This window comes from Argentina anserina, chromosome 3 (genome assembly GCF_933775445.1).
Source record: "Argentina anserina chromosome 3, drPotAnse1.1, whole genome shotgun sequence".
NCBI lineage: Eukaryota > Viridiplantae > Streptophyta > Magnoliopsida > Rosales > Rosaceae > Argentina > Argentina anserina.
In genome coordinates this window covers 4,338,823-4,360,027 of record NC_065874.1, presented here as the reverse complement: position 1 = coordinate 4,360,027, position 21,205 = coordinate 4,338,823, and the positions used below count along the sequence as shown (strand labels likewise).

Sequence of the window (21,205 nt, the reverse complement as noted above, 5' to 3'; positions counted from 1 at the left end):
ATATCAATTTTTATTGCATAGTTTCTTCACCATGTTATATAAATTGTTCAAATTAGACAAAAAATGACTTGTGAGCTTGACATTATTCGACTGTTGTATAGATATCCAAGAATATTTAAGTTTAATTGATAGAAATGGTTTCTTTGACTGATTCTGGCTAGTAATTCAATGAAATTAATTGACTAGAATCTACTATTGAAGTAGTGAAGGCTACTTTATTATCGTATGATTATATTGGATTATAAGAGAACTCAATTCCAACTTGCATTTGTGTTTCTGCAACATATTGGATTATATATATACTTCAAATATTGCAGCGAACACTTAGATTCTCCTATGTATATTTGTTATTTTTAATAAATTAAAATTTTAATACCGTCGAGCAAATATTTTTGTCTGTCTAAATTAGCTCATGTGACATTTCATTCTTGAATCCGCTACTAGTTGAAGGTACGTATGTTGCATCATCAATCAACTACTAAACATATAAGAACATCCACCATGTCGAATGTATACACTTTCTTTCATCGAACTGCAATATCCATCAATGTTATATAGTTACATAATTCAATAATCATAAAATATTCACCCCGGCTACTGCGTGTAAATACATGATACACTGGATGATTTAAAAATATGACTTTAATATAAACAGCTAAGATTGCAGCGTGGAGTTGCATATCGCGCATATAAAAATTTCTTTACAATAATAAAGACAATGACTAAGAATAATTCAATAGTTCTAATCTTACACGAAAACTACAAATTTCAAAAAGTATAAATGCTAGGTTTGTCGTACGTTTTCAATAAAGTAGGAATTGCAAATTTAGATGCTCATTTAGCTGTTTAATTAGCACTCTCAAGTGACCCGAGATAAAATAAGTGCCAGAGTGATACCTAATTATACATTTTTAGCAACAACCATATTTATTTATAATTATTTTGACCCATTACACTCATAAGGAAATTTCTATTCCGGATCCCTTTTCTGGTTTTGACAGCATATTTTTAATTCAGAAACAAAAAAATCAACCAACAACAGAAACCATATGATGTTACTACAAATTAAGCAAGCAAGACCCCTCAGCCACTTTTAGCAACAGTCTCTTTCACCGGCTTGTTTGCCAGAAGCAGCAAAGAAGACGATGCCTCCATCTCACTCTCTATTGCCTTCACACTCTCGCGCAACTTCTCAAGCGACTGCGTCACTTTCACAAGCTCACTCTGGCTCCTCTCCTGGATTGGAAGCCCCCATTTAGTATTTGCCTTCACTATTGCCTTATCGATCACCACACCCCTTTTCTTCTCAGCCTCCAATTTCTTCATAACCTCGGCGAGCTGTTGGTTTAGCCTCACCACTACTTTCCCAGAACGACGAGCACCACGATCATCACTGTTGTCATCTTCGTCTTCCTCCCGATTTAGAAACCTGTCAGCTACTGCGTCCACACTTGGGTGGCCAAATGAGTATGGCTTGCCTCCGGGAGAGAAAACAACGATGCCGACCTGAGCACCACAGAGTGTGGCAATCTCGTGAGCTTTCTTGAAAAGTCCGGTTCTGCGCTTAGAGAAAGTCACCTGCCTGGAGCTGCTGTCCATTACCTTCTTCATCTCAATTTTTCTCCTCCCCATTTTTGACTGAAAAAGAAAGAGATAATAGGATAATAGGAATTGGAGAATTGGATTTTGATTCTTAGCAGCACTGTTATATAAGGTTGTTCATTGTTTCTAATATAGGGTTTGTGGCTCTGAATCAATTATATGTGTGATTTGCTGGTATGAGAAATGATTAATTCTTCTTCCTTCTTTGTCTATATGCTTCCAAATTTAATTAAAGCTCGTCACTTTTGGGGTTGGCATAATTTATTTCCATATGAGAATTCCGGATTTTGTAAAGGGTGCATTGAATTATAAGCTAAAGTGTTAAACTGTAGGTTGGATTACCATTTTTTCTTTCTGTTTGTAAGCCTCCTTTTGTAGCCATCAAATGCCTCTTGTTGCTTAATGCCTTAATTTGGTGGGTTGTAAGGTTTTTCTGTTTGAGCAGATCGAATTGAAATACTTCACCTATGGATGAACTCTCTGGAAGGGATGAAAGGTACGAACTTGTAGCATGGTCGATATCTATCTCCAATTAGATCATGGTCTCTCCAATTGGATTTCTTTTCTTTTTGAAAAGTTCTAAATGGTAGCATCTTTGTAAATCATTTGCATCAATTAAATGACACAACTAGAGATGGGGTAATGGCCACTAGAAATTTGACAGTTACTCCAAATGCGGCTTGTAGGTTAACTTTATTTTTCCCTTAAATGGTTCTTTTGTTTTTACTTGTTTTCTGAAATGAGTACTAATTTGATATGTGTTATATTCACGTAAATTTGTATGCCTTTTTGTAGCACAACAAGGTCCAACTCTTCATTGCATTCTACACTAGATGCATGGAAGATGAGAGAGATGTATTACATCTTCCATGCATCTAAATTAGAATGAAATGAACCGATCAAGTGAAGAGGTAGGCGAATGATAATAGTTATGTACAATTGTTAGATCATGCACAGTGATCGCGAAGAAAAAGTGAATTGAACAATAAGAAGAGGTAGCAGGTACGGTGTTTCATTGAAAATATGTATAGTTAGATAAGGCACGCATATATGTCACCAACCGTAAGAGAAGAAAATTGAACTTTTTATTAATTAACTTTTACTTGAATAAAAATATGCAACTGTGATATTCAAGCCTTCATCCTCTCGATCGAATTTTAGAAACCCTCACATCGGGTTCTGGGGAGAAGGATTGGAGTCCTCAGCAGAAGTGCTACCCCGCGTCAAAACAGAGATTCTCTCCTCAATAGATTTGCAGCTCTGTCAACTTCCCATGCAGTTCCTTGACCTGGTTCCAATCGAGCTCTTCGATGCTGGCCACAACCAACCAGCCTTTCGCGATCGGAATGCCTCTCCGCGCCTCTGCTCTCAGCTTCTCAAGCTCCTTACCTCGTTCTTTCTCCCTTCGTAATTGTCTTCAGCTTCCTTCAGTTGCTGAAGGAGTTCGCCAACTTCAGTCTTCGCCTTTTCATCTTCAGAATCCGAGAGATGAACCCTAAAACAAGCAAAGAGAAGGAAAATTGATCGAGTCGATGGTTGTGTTGGCTATACTTTGATGATGGGTTTATATAGGAGGAAAGCATAGATATGGTCTTCAACTATTCTGACTATCAAATACCTTTCCTTCTTCCCAGATATCATTCTGATTACTTTCTCCGTTGGTGCCAATTCTATGGTTGGCAATTGGTACTATAAACATATTGCCAGATAAGGAGAAACTATATGAGAAATTGGGCTGATCAACTGTACCATGATTACTTCTGCATATCGAACTTTTGGGTAACAATCGAACTTGGTAAGGAAGGATTGTATATTGTCTCAGACCAAGTTATGTATAAGTCCAAAAAGAATGCCCAGAGATGCATCTACAAGTAGTGGAAATTCTTATATGCACGGTGTGCAATTATTAGATCATCCGCAAATTGTTTTGATCTAATCTAGAGCAAGAAGAAATGAATTACAAAACACATAAAAGAGAAAAAACAAAAATGGGTAGAAACTAACCAAATTGAAATTTTAAAAGTACATCTTCTTCAAGGCGCAAGCTAGAGAAAGCTGACCTGCATAGATGATTCCACTATGTATACATATATCCTCTCGCCATTCTAATATTTTGGCGATCAATTGGTCGTTTAGCATTCATCGCCTTTTGAACTTATTGTTATGAAATGTCATACTAATGAGACACGACTGATAACGCGATTCTCACTTGATACGAGAGGAGAGTGAACATTTCACTGATCCTCTGTTTACGATGATGCGATCTATAAATACGAAAAAGAAAGAAGGTCAATAAATATCACTATTCAATTGATTGGATTTAATTCCAAATAGAAAACCTTAACAAATATTGCACTGACTGAATCGACCATGAATTGCCATTTATGTACATGGAACCGATGGAAGATCCTATCCATGCGTTAACGTTCAGGGTCGTGTGTGTGTGGTTGAGTTCGTGCACAACGGGATTCTCTTGCATTGATTACATAACATTTTTCTGTTACAATGAAATACTTAAGTATAAATCTACACACAGTATAAATGAATAAACGCAAAATGCTATTGTCACCGGTTGAGATTATTACTGTATTATTTTCGAAACAAATTCAACAAATACAGTTTTCATGAAACTTGAAGCTCGATCAAAGAGAATACTCAAACTAAGAACTTCTCTAAGATTTTTTTTTTTGAAAACTCAATGATATTGTCATTTATTAGAACTCAAGAAAAAAAGAAGGATACAACAACCTACTTCACCCTCTCGGGGGCTCTGGCATGAATTGAAACTAAGTAAAGAACCAAAGCAAGGAAAACCTTAAGTAAGGAACCAAGTGCACCCTACCCTAGCAAGAAACCTACAAAAAAAGTCACCAGTAACTAAAATTAATATGTTTACGTGACCAACTCGCCTATTAGAACTCTAGGACCCATACGTAGAAGGAGGCTGCCCTGGAGGAGAGTAGAGAACCAACACCATGGAGGTCGTTGGCACATCAAATCAATAGCATCACCCGAAGATGGAGACCCATCCACCTTCTCACTTAGCTTCACAGCTTTTTGAGCTTTCCTTCCCCCAAATGTCCTCTTTAAGACCTACAGACTCACTAGTCATCTTCATCTGGAGCCTTTTGGGCAACCAGGTTTACGTTTCTCCTTCTTGACAAAGACACTCTCAGAACCCCATTCCCAATAGGCAAGGAAAGTTCTACAACAAAAGGTAGCCCAAAGATAACATGATACATACCAGAACCAGAAACCCTAGCCTGCTTAGGAAACCCATCCAGGGATTGAAGGATATCCCGTTTCACACCAATGAAAAGCAAAGCAACACTCGGAACTAGAGGTGGCAAACGGACTAGGCAGGGCCAACCCATTTTAAGCAGGCCAAAACTGTGCTTGTGTCGTGCTCGGGCCGACCCCTTTAATTTTCATGCCGGGCTCGGGCTTCCCATTTGCTTAAACATCAAGCTTGGTCCGGCCCAAGCCTATGTCGGGTCGGGCTCGGGTCCGTGCCGGGCCAAGAAGCAGGCCGGCCTGGTCCATTAGTATTATAACACACAATTAGAATAAAAAAATATCATGTAATTAGCATATTTGTTTTATAAACTATTTAGAATGGTAAAATAAATAAAAATACCACAACATTTTCATAATCTTATTTGTAAAATATTATGTATGTCAAAACAATAACGTTTTCTTCAGTACTTTGATTATATTTGTGAAATATTATAGTTATAATAATAATGAAATAATCAAGAGATTTTGATTTAAAAGTTCTAATATTCAAGTCTAATAGTGATAATTGTTTAAGTATTTATATAAATAATATAAAGTTATGTGTTTAATGGACCGACCCATGAAATTATCATGCTCGGGTCGTGCCGGGTTCAAAACGGGCTCGGGCCGTGCCGACTTTTAACGGGTCGGGCTCGGGCTTTTTAATCCATTTTCCACCTATACTCGGAACCCTAGGCGACTTCGGTAGCTCAACCACTGGAATAGATTTAGTACAACGAAACAAAGTTGCTTGGGCCTACATGTCAGCTAAAGACATACCCGAAATGGTGAAAACCATCTTCGGAATCGTCGGCTCTACCCATGTAGCCATAGAGACAATCAAGGACCATCTGAGAGCTCTGGGAGAAAAGATTAGCAGTAAGAGTTGACATAGACCCGAGCCAACCTCCCAGCTAGGGTTAGGGCACACCGCTTTGCCCTTCCCACGATCCAAACCAAAACCAAATCCACTTACTGCCGGGATAGCCTCTGACACAACACCCGACGGTATACCAGACACCTCAAGGAACGCCGGTGCGCCGCCACAACTAGCCGCTCCATGCTTAAGGAGCCTATACACTTTACATAAGCTCACCACTCGCTCATAACGGAAGGAAAGCGTCGCCAAAACCTTCTTCAGCCCAAACTCAAAGACTCGAGGAGGAAAAACTGCCATAATTGGATCATAAACTTAGTGATGAATGCACATCATAGCCCTGTATCCTTGCTTAATGTCGATCTTATCCAGACTCACCAACTCGCCAATGGAGGAGCCAACAAGTTCTATAGATCCCTTAGTTAGCAACTTCGGCGGAATGCCGAGAATTTCCACCGAGACAAGGAAAGAATAGATGGGAACCGTCGCCGCATCCCCCACACCATCATACTTAGCCAAGATAAAACTGAGAATGACAAAAAAAAAACCACAGCCCTTCACGTAGGAGACGACAATGATCGTCAGATCGCTAAAACTGCAACAAAAAGCTCCCTTCTAGCACACGTATCTATAACCTATTCCTCATATCCCAGACTAAAGACAACGTCCCCATCACTGCCCTAGGCTCCGGCAGTCGACGATGGATGGAGAGGAGACGGCCGACTGCAAACACATCCTGCGAGATCACAACAGCACCGGTCGTCGAGTTGAAAACCGTATGGTTGCCAAGGGCGGATCCAGCCCATCCAAGATTTTTCATCCTAAATTTTTTACTACATGTATATTAGTGTTAGCCAAAAAATTATTATATATGAATATATATATATATATATGTGTATAGAATTGGATTTTTAATATGCATTTCTCCTACATGACCTTATTCTTCTTCTTAAATTATTGAAAATTATTAAGTATAATTCTTCTAATATTCTTGTTAGTTGTTACTCTATATATTAAATTTGAAATTACATGTATGAGTTCTTACGTTTCAATCTCATCATTTTGCGAACAAAATTTGTTGGAGTATTTTAATTTGTCATTGATTTTAAGAATATTGTTCTACATTCATTTACACTTATTTTAACTTTTAGACTCACCGACGTCTACAGTTGCATGATTATATATTTGTACTGGCAAAATTTTTTTGGCATTCGCCCAACTTCAAGCCCACCCCAGTGGCGTAGGCAGAAATTTTGTTAAGAGGGGTCAAACTTATATATAGTTATGATTCTACAAATTAAATGACCCAACTATGTAGGTACAAATTAGTTGTTATTGACGAAATATTAATAAAAAATAAGAAATTAAAAAGAATAAAAAATGCACTATACTATGTATGAGATACATCAAATAATGGAGAGAAAGACAATGATGAGAAAATTCTATAAAGACATTGATTTGCTTCAATCTTATAATATAGTCGAAAATGAGTAAATTTATTATCAGATTAGAGGGGAAAAATGAATCAAATGACTTATATTGTTTTTAGTTTAAAGTAAAAATTTAAGACATGACACAATTATCTAGTTGATAAGGAGGGAGTGTCCATATAGCTACGCCTGTGGCCTACCCAACATTCAAATCCTAGATCCGATGGTTGCCGAAGAAGAATGATGGTCGCCGTTCTCAGAGAAACCTAGTGACGAAACCCTAGAGAGAAAAGAGAGCGGCGCTAGATGAGCTTCTCTAAGTTACAACTATATCAAATGCATTCTAAACCCATCCGTACAGTTTATTTTATTGCATCGAGTTAGATTCAAATCAAACGCCGACCGTCAATTATTTTAGTGTTTTCATGCCAGCCGGGGCCGGCTTAAGTACAACAGAAGCCTAAGTACGTGTTTATGCTCTTTTTTATGAGGAAAGCGACAGACAAAACCATAATTATTATATTAAACATGACTTAAAGGACCCTAAACCCCAAGCTAATTGGGTAAACGACCATAAACAAAGTCAAACTTGATGGTGTCAAAAAGGGGAAGAGTGATATTATTTACCTCAGTATCAGACAAAGCCCCCAGTATCTCACCTAAATCACCAACATGCCCTCGGCGATTAAATCCAATTACCTCAGGTGCCACTCTGTGAAGATTGTGGTGTTTGTGTTTATGGGGCAAAACCGCACAAAATCAGGCAAGGCAGATCTGTCATAAAAGAGATACCATCATCGACAAGGTCTTATTCTTCTTCTACGTCCGTACGTTTGCACAGTCGTTTGAGACCAACAACGTTGTCAAACTAGTACTTCTGTTGTTCTTGTTCTTGTTGCTTTGTCTCATATTTCTAGACAGAGAAAACTAAGAGAGAGAGAGAGAGAAGGAGAAGGAGAATGTTGGAATTGAGAGAAGGGTCTTGTTTGCCAAATGTGCTGGTGGGTGTGAATGTGGGTCTTGCTTTTGTTGATGCCATTATAGCTGCTCTTGCATTCTATCAGGTCTGCTTCTAATGCTCTTCTTGCTTTTTTTTATATTAAAGTTCTGAGCTTGGTGTGGTTTTAGGTTTTTTTTTTTGAAGTGGGTTTTGTGCATTGTGGAAAAGATGCCAATGTAGGGTGGGAAGGTTTGAGACTTGAGGGATAGGGTCAATTGGACTGTGTGGTATTGATGGTTTTGAGAATTTGAACTGGGATTTTTTGTATTTACTATGCATTTTTGAGGTGGAGGATTTTGGTTTTGATTGGCAAACTGAACTGGTAACTGGGTTTATTTTTGCTTAGTCTGAATGTTACATAGTGAGCTTGAGTGGCATGTAGAAGTTATAGGATTGCCAATTGGAGTGAGAAAGTTTTGTAGACAGGTGGACTTTGCCATTTTATAAAAAAATGTTGAGAGCTTACTGTTTTTGAGCTGAACATCACTCAAATTTTCACTCATTCACAAAAGATTTTAGTTCCAACTCCTATCCCCAAACATGCATTCTTTTGTTTATGATAGTTTTAATATGACATCAACCTTGGGAAGTAGGGTACTTCTTGGTCGATTTTTGTGAAGTTCTTTTTCTTGAAATGACTCTCATGTGTACTGTCACAGTTAATTAGGTTTCACTCGAGGAATTCACAAGTTGGATGGACTCGCCAAAAAGTATGTGATGATTCATGCTTAGTATTATTTCTTATTTGAATTCAGATTTGATGTGTTTTCTTTATAAAGACAGAGATACATCCGCATTTATATAAATACAAGGATTCAGACACAGATACACACACACACACACACGAAAGTATACATAAAAGGAAATTGATAGCTAATTAGAGTAACCTAGTTTGGAGGTACTTGATTGACTCTGTGAACCCTTAGGCCTTGACCTGTTCCCACCAGATTATATATGTGAATAGGATCAACAATTATCTGTAGTTGGTGTTCTAGAGAAATTGCGGTCTACTATAACTTAACTAGGTAAGGAAAGTAAATTAACAACTAAAGTTAGCATTCTCGTAGGAGAGACATAGATGGGGAGTGATCAATGAATACATGTGCTGATTGATGCTACCCCACCCTGCTTTAGTTTTGATTAATGTATTCTTTGGCTCATGCTTATTCTTAATTGGGGATTGTATAATTTCTATAAAGACATGCACCCTTCGTGTGTATTCATATAGGTATTTATAAGTAGAGGTTGGTGTTGTATAATGACTGTATATATGTAGCACCCTTTGTATCTGTTTTCATGCATGTATTAGTAGTAGTTGAGGCTCTATCATGTACATATATGTGTGCATATACACCTGAAAGCATTTAAATGTATGGATATGAACCATGCATATTAAAGCTTGTTCGAAGCAGCTTGCCATTCTCTTAATACATTAATGTTGTCCTGCAGGTTTTTCACCTGTTGATTGGCTCTTCGAATATGGGTATGAATTTACAATTCACAGCATACAATTATTTTATGTACATTACAATGATTTTGATGAGCTCATGACTTACAGAGATATTGTCCAATGAGTAAAAATATTTTATTATAAACTTATGATTATAGCAAAAAATGACAGTAGCTTTAAAAGGAACTAAAGTGTTTGATCTTGTTCATGACAGGTTGCTTGATTTATTTAGTATTAACTCTTTTTGCTGCTTGCAAGCGGTGGAAATGTTGGTCCAACTCTTGTGGTTTTAGCCTTATGGGTATGCCTCCAGTCTCATTTATAAGCATGCTAGTACGCTACCTAGCTTCTGTTTTTGCTCAATGTATCATAACAGTGAGTTTTTCTTTTGCAGCATTACCCAAAATTTTGTTTTTTGCTGCATTCCTTCTACTTTTATCATTCTGGTAAGGTTTCTGTTGTCTTTTGTAATAAATAATACAAATTTATCACACATGGATTTATCAAACATATGAGGGGATATAGCATTACTTCATCAACATGGCACAATGAATGCGTATTACACTTCCATGCTTTAATAATATAAATGCTTCTCCTCCATGGCTGCTACTCCTGTTAGTGTACATATAGGTATGTCGTATGTATAAACGACAATGTTTTTTCCTTTTATATTTACTGTGACACTGAGGTGGATATTACCCCTGAGACATGATTAGTTGGATGATGAAGTGGAGAACAAACAATATGTGAACTAAATAAGTATATTTTGCAGTATTTGCACTCTGTGAGGCAACCTGAAAAAAATATGGTTGAATATAACTGTGTGGATATAATAATACTTCTTAACAACAGTCTTTCGTTAAAAAATCAAAGTTCATTTTGCAAGTCTTTTCTTTAGTATATCTTTCTCACTTGATTATTATTCTAAAGTTTTGTCTCTTATGAGCAATATCTGACACTCTCACCTTTAGGGTTGACCTGTGCCATCAGGCAGATGACGAAGATGAGGAGGATGAAGGTAGTTTTCAGGAAACTCTATTGGAGAAGACATTTAGCAAAACTAATTCGTTGGACACTGATAGGCCTAGAAGGTGCTTTCCTCGAATTGTCCATGTTGGAAGTCGCCAGAAAATTGTGATTCTGGTATTGCAACAGTTCTAGCTTTCTTGTGCACTGGCTAGTCATTATCTTATGTTAATCATTACCCATTGTACACTTTTGGTGAAGTTATCGTACTGCAAAATAATACTATATTTATACTCATGATTCACTTGACAGGTTACTCTGCTAGTTTTCACTATAATGATCGCATGTGCTGTGGTTATCTGGATTGGGATGGGAAAAAATCCCATTGATTCTGCTGTAGTAGCTCGGGTATGAAACCTGCTAACTGATTGTCTTTAATACTTTGATTCATTCATCACTTAATATATTCCTATCTTCGGTTAACATAGAAGAATGTAGGATGATTTACTGTTTTGGCATGAGCTGAAGCTTCAAATACTTGCATTGGTCTGAATTTATCCTGTTCCATTATTCAGTAGTGTATGTGCCCACATAAATGAGTGTTAATATTAAAGCGAACTTAGGAATTTTTACTGGAACTGCTCAATTGAAGGAGCTTATTTTTGGAGACTACTTTTTAACATTGGTTTGAGCCACTTTCCTGGTGGCTTAATTTAACTTGAAATGGATACTTGTTGATAGATTGCACGTTGTTGAATTTCGAAAAGCTCAACAACAATTCTTCATTAGTCCGCTATTGAAGCCATTTCTAGGCTAGGATCAAAATGAAGAATTATATCTAAACATCTACACAATATTTTGGTACTAAAAGAACATATATATAATATCTGATTTATGAGCAGAATCAGCAGATAATGATTTTGTTTATAACTTGATTGCAAATATATATTTGATGTAGTAATTTTGTATATACTGTATATAATGCATATATTGGTTTGATTTTAGGTAACAACTACTAATTTATTGAGTGGATTTTTATCATGCAGGTATATGTAGATCTTTTTGCAGTAGTGACACTATTATTGGGAGGAGCATTGGCATGCTATGGTGAGTAGCTATTATTTCAGGTGCTTGTATTTGCTTGCAAAATTAAGTAATTTTCTGAGTTTATGAGTTTAGAAGTAGTATAGATGATCAGATTTGTACCGAATCCATGCATAATCGCCTCCCAGTGGAGTCTACACACTATCAGAGTATGATTAGTTTTGATCCATTCCAACCTATATAGTTTTGAACAAGATAGGGAACTCCGAACAGTCTTTTTGGTTCATTATCTTTTTTTGTGAGAACCATGTCCCTTATTTTGTGGTCTTGGTCGCATTTGCTGATCTAAGACATTTTAAGGCACCATAATTTATTCATTTATATAATTTAATCTTCAATCCTTTGAAGTTGTATTTGGTGGTATTTTGTCATTTCAGGACTCCTATTATGCTTGAGAATGAGACAAGTTAGATCTGAGAGAGCCTCTTCTGAAATGTGGAAGGTATATAATCTATTACTACTATATCTCTATATCTTAATTTGGTAATCTGATATGTTATGTATTGCAGCAATAATTTGGTAAATATATGTTGATGGCTAATAATTAATCAATTACTTTTATTATTCTGATAATAATGCATGGAAACATTATATTGTTGACAGGTTGCAGGTTTAGCTGTCGTTTCTGTTCTATGTTTCGCCTCAAGTGCTTTGGTGGCTCTATTAACTGATATACCTGTACGTACCTAATTTTAAGCCATGTGGTTTTTTTTTCTTGATCAAATATTTGCGGTAGTTTATTGAATATATTATTATGCAGGTGCTTTACCATTGCTATCAACAGCCAGTGAATGGTGTTTATACTGCTTTTTTGCTGATTTTATATTATTTTGTAGGTAGGTATTCCAAATTTTTTTTCCTGTTTGAAAATTAAATGGATCTTGTTTTTCTATTTGAAGGGGGCTTAGTAACATACAGCAATCGCTTTACCCTCTTTTCAATTTACATATAAAGATTCCTTGAGTTTAACAGAAGCTTATGTTGTCTTGTCAGGTTCATCAATACCCTCAGCTTATGTTTTATGGGTCATGAGAGAATTACCACCCTCAATACCAGCTAACACACGACAACGACAAGAAGAACCAACTACATTAACTTTCCTTAGTGATGATTCCAATGCCTTTGATCCCAATGCATTACCACATCCTCATGGCTGGACTGCAGCAATGAGCTTGGGGAACCAGGTTTGGTTTCTTCTATAAACCATTCGTCTCCCGCACAATTAGATGCTTTTCTGCAAAAGCAATATTCTATCAAACTACCCATAATAAATATTTTGTTTTGATTGTCTAATGGTCTTGCATTGACATAAAGAAACAAATAACATATTAGTCAGGGATTGACTAAATATATATAGTCTTATATACTGTAATAAGAAAGATATTGTGCACCTCAGCGTTTGTTGTAAACTGAAAATTGCTAGAGTTAGATTTTTGCTGTAACAGCCGTATTTACAATCCCCATATTTTTTGTCATTTTCATTGTATGCTTACTATAAGCTTTCAGGTGCAGGTATCAAGAGCAAGTCCAATATAACTCTTCCTGTTTTTGCAAACTCTTGAATATACCGACGTACCTGCATGCAAAGCATGTTGCTGCCGTCCCAAACTTATGAAGTGAGCCGAAGGCACTGAACTATTATCTCAGATACCAACAGCTTGTGGCTATGAGATGAAGAGGGTGTTATGCATACTTGACAGGAATTTTGTGTACAGCCATAGGTAGCATTGCCATGGTTTTGACAGTTTAGGATGTACATAGCAACAAGATGCTAAATGCATGGTTTGTAATTTAGTTATTTTTTTTCTTCCAATATACTGTTTCCTTTTTTTTTTTTTCACATATGGTAGGTACTAGGTAGTAGATGATTTTATCATCGCTAAATTGAAAGGATAATTGATCAAGAGCAGACCCAACTAAACTTGCCATTCAGAACATTGACATAGGTGGGTGATTCCGTGATTGTTTAATACACCAGTCTTTAAACTTGGATAAACATGTGATAGATCACCTAGGTGCCGTATCTACAAACATTGACCAATCAATGTGAAGGCCCCATTTAACTCGAGGCTGGAGAAGAAGTTGCGATCTCTTGCAAAAGTAGCCTCAGGTATATAATGTAATCTCAGCAAGTTTCTAGTGCTGCTAGCAGCTTGACTCAGATTTTCTGAGGGTAATAGCAATTTTTGGCATTTATGAACTCTTATCCCATGATTCCAGTCTTGGTTCCTCAACTTCAGACTCGATGCCAATCCTGTAAAATGTTAGATAAGTCAAACACGTTCACCAACATATACCTCAATTTTAAGGGAAAACTCAACATAAGTTGATGGAAATCTACAGATTCGACCACAGAATTGGTAAGAAAGCGATGATCCAAAATTAACAAGATATGTATAAGAGAATCCACAGAAAAAGAGTTTGAAAACCAAGACCCATATTGACTATCTTTTTGTAGAGTGTGAGAAGAAATATTATGGTAAACGTAATTGACAGCAGATTCAGGAGGAACAGATATCTGTGAAAATGAAAAAAAAGACTGCTAAGTGCTAACATATCAAGAGAAAATTAAAAATAAGCTACTGAGGAATACAGGTTTCATTTCAGTAGTCATGCACATAAAGTCTCAGACTCAAAATACTTCTCCTATACAATAAAAGTATACTACAACGGGCTTTCAGATAACCCCAGAAACAGCAGTGATTCAAAAAAACGTTTTCCCAACTTTCCAGTTCCATTACACAAGCATATCACACAATCAAGAACAGTATCAGAAGGGCATAGTAACAGTGCATGCTTAATAATGTACCTCAGGAGACAGGATCCTTCACTTTGCTTTGTGCCAATGATCCAAAATCCTTAGGTGGCCAAAACTGATGACAAGATAAACAAAGATGAGATATTTTGAGAAGAAAATAAACTGTCTTAACATAATAAACCAAAACTAGAAACTTGAAATTGTAAACTAGACTTAAAGAACAAAGAAATGAGCAAGATAAAAGACACAAATTTTCTCACCCTCCAAAAGAGTCTGCCTTGTACAAGACCATAAGGAACAGGCCCAAACATCCTCGAATCAGTCGAATCATAGATATTATCTCCCTCCACCCAAACATGCCCTTTCGGAACCTATCACACCACCAAAATCCACAACAATCACTCCAACAAATCCAAACAATTCAAGTTTAAAAAAAAAAAAACACAACTCAAAACTGAAACATGAGCTCATAACACATACAACAACAGTCTGAGACACATGACTGTTCTTTGGATCAACAACGTAACTAACAGACTGACCCTCCATAGCCACCAATCTCTTGGTCACAATCTTCCTAGGAACCTCAGGCGATCTCAGCAGCACGATGTCCCCAACTCTCAACTTCTCAAACCGCGTCGAGATTCGCTCCGCCAAGCTCAAATTCGCGGCGAGGCCCAGAGTCGGGAGCATGCTCGGACCGTACGTCTGCGACCACACAAAAACGGCGTCGTTTTGGAGCTCTGAGAGTGAAAGATGAGAAAGAAGAGTGTGGGGGGAGTTTAGTTACCAGAACGACGGTGAGGAGGTGAGCGTTGGTGACTTGGAGGAAGCAGATGAACTTAACTAGGCGGGGGACGCCGTCGCGTAGCTCTCTGCCGGCGGTTTTGAAGGCCTCCGATGCTATGAAGTCTTTGAGATATCTCACCGCCATTTTCTGTTGAGAAATTGGTTTGTGAGTGAAGGAGCGAACTAATGAGGGGAGGCCTTAACGGGCCTAATTTTATCATATGGGCCTGTTTGTAATTTACTTCTTAAAGTGAGTCTTCGATGTACGACGTGTATCTACAATATACATGGCTGAATGTTAAGATTATTATTATTATTTTTTAAAACGTTACATGAATGTATGTAGACTACAGTATATTAAAGATGTTTTCAGTGTATTAAAGATTGTTCTTTGTAGCAAATAATAAAAATAACTAGGAAAATAACCGGTGCGTCGCTGCGATGGCCCCAAAATTTAATTATTGAATGTAGATGAAAGTTAAGTGAAAAAATTTAGAAGTCCCAACAACAATAATGAAAAATAATGATATTGGGACTTTTTATTCTTTAGGAAAGTTAAGATGTACACTTTCTAGTTTCTAGTTAGTACCAAGTGGGAAACTGAGCTAAATATATTCGCAGGTTAACTACATAGAAATCCAAAAATGACTACTACTCCATTTTCTTGTCATCAACAGGGTTTAGCGTAATGACATGTTCCAAGCTACAGTTTCCATTGTGCAACGAAATGTCATTCTGATAGTAAGTGCACAATGTTGCACCCATACCAATGTTGCTCAGAAGTTAAGGTATTTCCTCACAATACTCTACTAGAAAGACATGACCATCTTTCACTGAAATATCAGATTTCTTCTTAAATGCTCTAGGAGTAGGCAAACATTTGTCCTCAACAGGAAGCTTTTGTGACCTTCCCAACAAATGTACTTTTGTACGAACCAGATAAAGCAAAGAGTTCTGTTGAACATGGTGTGCAGCCAGAGATTTATCATCTTCGAGTTCCCTCCCTTTATAAAACAACTTCATTGCCAACAAAACTGAGTTCTATGTCTTGGCACAGGATCCTCATTGCTTGACTTTACAGGGGAAGTTACAAAAGTGGCCACTGAAAGAAGATTAAGATGTTCACCGTCCTTATTACCCAAGATCTCAAAGAGCATTCGCTCACATTCAAGATCAAGGATAAGCTTTGGCTTCCTAATAGGCGTATTTGTGTCCTATATTATCTGGTCTAACCATGATCCTTCCAGCATTTCTCTGTTATGTGAAGTACGTTTGCTAAATTCCCTCATAGCACGAAGCTTCTGATTGACATTTTCCATTCTACCATAATCATGGTTATCCACTTCAAATCGAGAGTCTAGCCTTAAGAGTTGGGGATGGAATATTATAACGACCCCAAAATTTCGAGCCTAAAAACTCAAAATCTCAAAGTCGTTAGAACACCAAAAACGATCTCAATGAAAATGAAATCATTTAACGTGCACAGCGAATCATCTCTGAGTTTAAAATATAACTCAGTCAAGCCGATTATTACAAACCCAAATGATAATTCAACATATAACAAATGGAATTGTATAATCCTCACAACAACCTCACAATAAAATTACACCAAATCTCACACACAATCCATGCTAGAGCCTCACCACTACTGGATGCGAACGACGTCAAGTCTTCGGAGTCGTCACTCAATCACCACTACTCAGCACCTGCGGAAGTATCCCCTACACCATTGATATTAGTGCACCGGGATTGCAACACAAACCCGGTAAGCTTTACAGCTCGTATGAGTAAAATATTAATATAACTCTCGTCTCATAAAAGACACAACTCCACATCAACACAGTATAATGAAAATCATGAGAAAACGAGCAACCCATCTGGTTACTCTAATACTTTCACAAAATGGTAACTAATGAGCGCTGGTACACATCTGTTACCCCTCACTTAGTATACCGCTGATGTTGGGTAACCACCCGCCACCCAATATCCAAAACAAGCTGAGTACTCATGAGCAGATAACCACCCGTTACCTCCCATGCAGTACTATGGCAGACAGACTAGAGCTCTAACTGTATCGTAACTTTCGCCCGGCCAAAGGCTAGGTTTCGACTTGCCGCACATGTACAATAATCTCACATCATATTGTACCACACATCACGTCCGAAGACAAATCACAATATTTCACATTCTCCGTGATAAAATCATGTACAATAATCACTCATCATATTGTACGTTTTAAAACTTTCACAATATCACCACAATAAAAATCATAACAGTATATTATATAGCGAACTATATATATTCGTATTTGTTTACCATTTATACTATATATACATAGTCCTCTATATCCTATACATGTCATATTTCATAAATACCTGAAAATTACGTACAATAATCTCACATCATATCGTACCATTTGAATCACATACACATGCCCAATTTTTCTGTCACTGAAATGACTATTTTTAATGAATTAATAACAGTACGTAATTTAATGAACTATATATATATATGTACTTATTACCATTATACTGTATATATGTAGTCCACTAAATTATATACATGTTGTAATTCATTTAATAAACACACTTGCAAAATGTTGAATCACCACGAGGGTAGATTCGTAATTCAGTGAGATCTTACTCACCTTATTGACTTGAGCGTGAATCCTACAATTTCCGAAGATAATTTCCTTTCCTCGCTTTATAGATCACCTTGAAAAGATAAGAAAGGAATTTAGAAACATTTCCTAAACCTTTAAATGCCAAAACAGTAATAAACGGTTACTGTTCAGCAATTTTGGTTTATACGAAGTTACTGTTCACAGTTACTATTCACGGTTACTGTACAAATACATGATTAGTACGTATTTCTGTACGTATAAGTACTATATACGTATTTCTGTACGTATAAGTACTATATACGTATTTCTGTACGTATAAATATTATATACGTATTTATGTACGTATAAATATTATATACGTATTTATGTACGTATAAATATTATATACGTATTTATATACATATACGTACTGTTTAAAGGTAAATATAATCTCAGTAAATAAAATTTACTAATTTACCTTTTTACAAATTACTTTTTACATTTACTGAAAGTAATTTATAAATTACATTTACCGTAGGTAACATTTAATTACATTTACCATACGTAAATAAAATTTACATTTACATTTACCGTACACAGTAAATTACCAAAATACCCTTCTGTCAACACTGCTCACACCGCCTCACACGGCGGCGCGTGTGGCACACGCGCCACCTCCGGCCGGCCGCGCGTGGGGCCCACGCGCCGACGCCAACCAAGGAGCGTGTGACGCCACCGCCGTGCCCAACCTCTCCCCCTCCTCCTCCTCTATCTTCCTACGGTCCTAGGCAGCCCCTACGCCACCCCATACCTCCACACGCGCCGCCTCTAGGCGGCGGTAACTCCTCTTCCTCCAAACTCTTCCAAATCGCAACCAAACAACCACAAATCGTACAACAAGCATCACAACAACCTATTCATGCTAAACCTCACCTCATTCGTGCTTTAAAACCACCGGAGATGGCTTGGATAAGGCGGAGGAAAAGTCAACGTCTTGGTGGAGCTCCGGTGCGGCGAGAGAGAGGGAGTCGACCTCGGGGTCGCTTGTGCGGGGAGGTGCGACGCCTCCTAGACCGGCGGTGAGGGCCACGTCTCCCTAAGGGGGGAGATCGGTGGTGAAGCCGATGGAGATGAGTGAGTTTCGGGTGAGAGGGAGAGTCTCGGGGAGAGGGAGAGGGAGAGTGCTTGGGGTCGAGAGGGAGAAAGAGAAGGTGAGAACCGAGAGAGGGAGAGTGCTCGGGGTCGAGAGGGAGAGGAAGGAAGCCGAGAGAGGGAAGAGGGAAGAGAGAAGAGAGAAGAGAGAAGAGAGAAAGGGAGAGAGCGGCGGGGAGAAGGAGAGAGAGAAGGGTTTCCAATAATGGAAACTCTAATCTGAAAAGTTTCTATTTATACTCGTTTCAAAAATCGGAACTAACTTCCGACGTTAATAACTTTTACCTCCGACGTCCGATTCGAACATGTCACATACTCCCGAACTCGTATCGACGAGCTCTACAACTTTCGTGAAGAAAGTTTCCGCAACCGAGCGACGGAAATAAAAGTCGATAAATACTTTCGGAAACGTAACGTTTTTCGAATTAAACGTTCCGATTACGTTTTCGTTGTCGATTTCCGACGTTTATAAAAGAAACGAACACACTTTAAAATTTTCGAAAACTTATAACTTAGGAAAAGTATAATGACTCGTCCCGAAAAATCGGGTTATTACAAATATGCTTCCTAAAAAAGGTCCCACTGAATTTCTTGAGCCAAAAGTCTCCAACAAGCTACAGCAGCTACATAGCATAATGTCATGCCTTTTCTCATCAAACTGTTTCTTGGACTCTAACCGAATATTTTGAGACCCACTATCAGATTCAGTTATCGTTTCTTTATCAACCAATGCACCTTCAGGTTCTGAAATTTCACAACTCTCAACAGCATTGTCACTCATTACAGGAGACTTGTCCCATATAATTCCATCTTCCCAGACTTTCAGATCAAGAGGGTACAATGTAGGACAAAGGGATGATTGCCTTTCCTCATAAAGATCCACATGTTAATCTTCTTTCATTGGTTCAGCAAAAAGGTGTCTGCCTATTCCTGGCCCATCCAACAGAGAAAATGAGGTAGCCTCTTTCTGAATATGAGTTTTCGCAAATTCAACATCATCATTCATTTCTGAGATATCATGTTTCACTCCATCATCAGGTTTTAAAGCTGTAAATTCTTCACCAGTTCCTTTGAGGAGCACCTCTTCATCCTCTTCAACAATATGCGAAACATCCACAGATTTATGCCTACTCTCGCGAAAAGATACTCTACGATTTCTTTCAACTACCTCCTTTACATGAGTGCCAAAGATTTCTGAAAAGTGAAAACCCTAGGATCACCACTCCATTTTCCACGCATAGAACTGGCAGCGGTGAGGGAAGTCTATTGTGTTCAACCACCTCATGTTCCTCCTCTTGTTCACTCTCCTCATCATAATTTTCAACCACCACATTTTCCATTTCTCGAATTTTATCCACCGAAAACATTAGCATTTGTCTCTCGGAAACAGATGATCCTCCTCAGCAGCACCTTCAGTCTCTGGACCCTCAAAATCCTCATCAATGTCAAAATAATCCACTGCATTCTCAGCCTTCTCACCATAATCTTGCTCCACATCATCACTCAACGTCTGTGCTAACTTGACCGCCAGGTCCATATCTTTAAGAGCAGGACCAAGCTTCTCCGAAAGCGCAGCCAAATTCTCCTTTGCATTCTCATCAAGGTAATCAACATCAATATCACCCAAGTCATCCACATTACCAAACATAAACCCAAGAAAACGACAACCCCTACCATCCTCCTCATACCCTTCATCATCATCACCCATGTTGCAACCCCTCTGCAACAACACATCAAGAACTCAAAATCCAACTAAAAAAGCACTCTACTTTCCTTAAAACTGACACTATAATCTTTGAGCTTCTAAACAAGATCATTTCTACATTGAACTCCATAAAGGGTTTGTGTTGATGAAGAAAGAAAACAAGACAAGAGCATTGAAACGAAGCATTACAAGAAATAGGGCAAACACAACTGTTGAGAGTTGAAACCAAATTTAGAGATAAACAGAGAATTGAAAGACAAGCTAAAACATGTAAAGGCATTAATGGGAAGAGAGAAAGAGTGAGAGAGGGAAGAAGACATACCTAAAAAGCTTTCAAACTTTTAGCCGATACTCTTTGAAAGCTGGTCTGATTCGTCTTCGTGTATTTATAGAGAGGGTCCGAACCGACATGGGTACTTTTGCAAATTCTGTAGATTTTGGGGAATTGTAAAAATAGCTAAAGTTTGGACCCTTTAATATTATTTACGTCTTATATA

At 37.7% G+C, this 21,205-nt stretch overlaps 3 protein-coding genes across 3 annotated transcripts; 1 reads left to right on the top strand and 2 right to left on the bottom strand.

Moving 5' to 3' along the window:
* Positions 1-1,083: 1,083 nt before the first annotated feature.
* On the bottom strand, positions 1,084-1,684 carry LOC126788735 (agamous-like MADS-box protein AGL29). Its single transcript, XM_050514750.1, has one exon. It carries the CDS (start codon positions 1,630-1,632, stop codon positions 1,084-1,086), a length of 549 nt encoding a protein of 182 aa, XP_050370707.1. The 5' UTR covers positions 1,633-1,684.
* A 6,442-nt stretch (positions 1,685-8,126) lies between these two features.
* LOC126788428 (tobamovirus multiplication protein 1-like) lies at positions 8,127-13,460 on the top strand. Its single transcript, XM_050514418.1, has 13 exons — positions 8,127-8,249; positions 8,845-8,895; positions 9,635-9,668; positions 9,850-9,936; positions 10,030-10,081; positions 10,607-10,778; positions 10,914-11,009; positions 11,648-11,708; positions 12,083-12,147; positions 12,309-12,383; positions 12,466-12,541; positions 12,699-12,889; positions 13,212-13,460. The coding sequence occupies exons 1-13, from the start codon at positions 8,145-8,147 to the stop codon at positions 13,239-13,241; spliced, it is 1,095 nt and encodes a 364-aa protein (XP_050370375.1). The 5' UTR covers positions 8,127-8,144; the 3' UTR covers positions 13,242-13,460.
* Positions 13,461-13,605: 145 nt separating this feature from the next.
* On the bottom strand, positions 13,606-15,394 carry LOC126788476 (uncharacterized). Its single transcript, XM_050514472.1, has 5 exons — positions 15,251-15,394; positions 14,944-15,168; positions 14,724-14,834; positions 14,515-14,578; positions 13,606-13,959 (listed from the first exon to the last, which is right to left on the bottom strand). Exons 1-4 carry the CDS (start codon positions 15,392-15,394, stop codon positions 14,516-14,518), a joined length of 543 nt encoding a protein of 180 aa, XP_050370429.1. The 3' UTR covers positions 13,606-13,959; position 14,515.
* Positions 15,395-21,205: the final 5,811 nt, after the last annotated feature.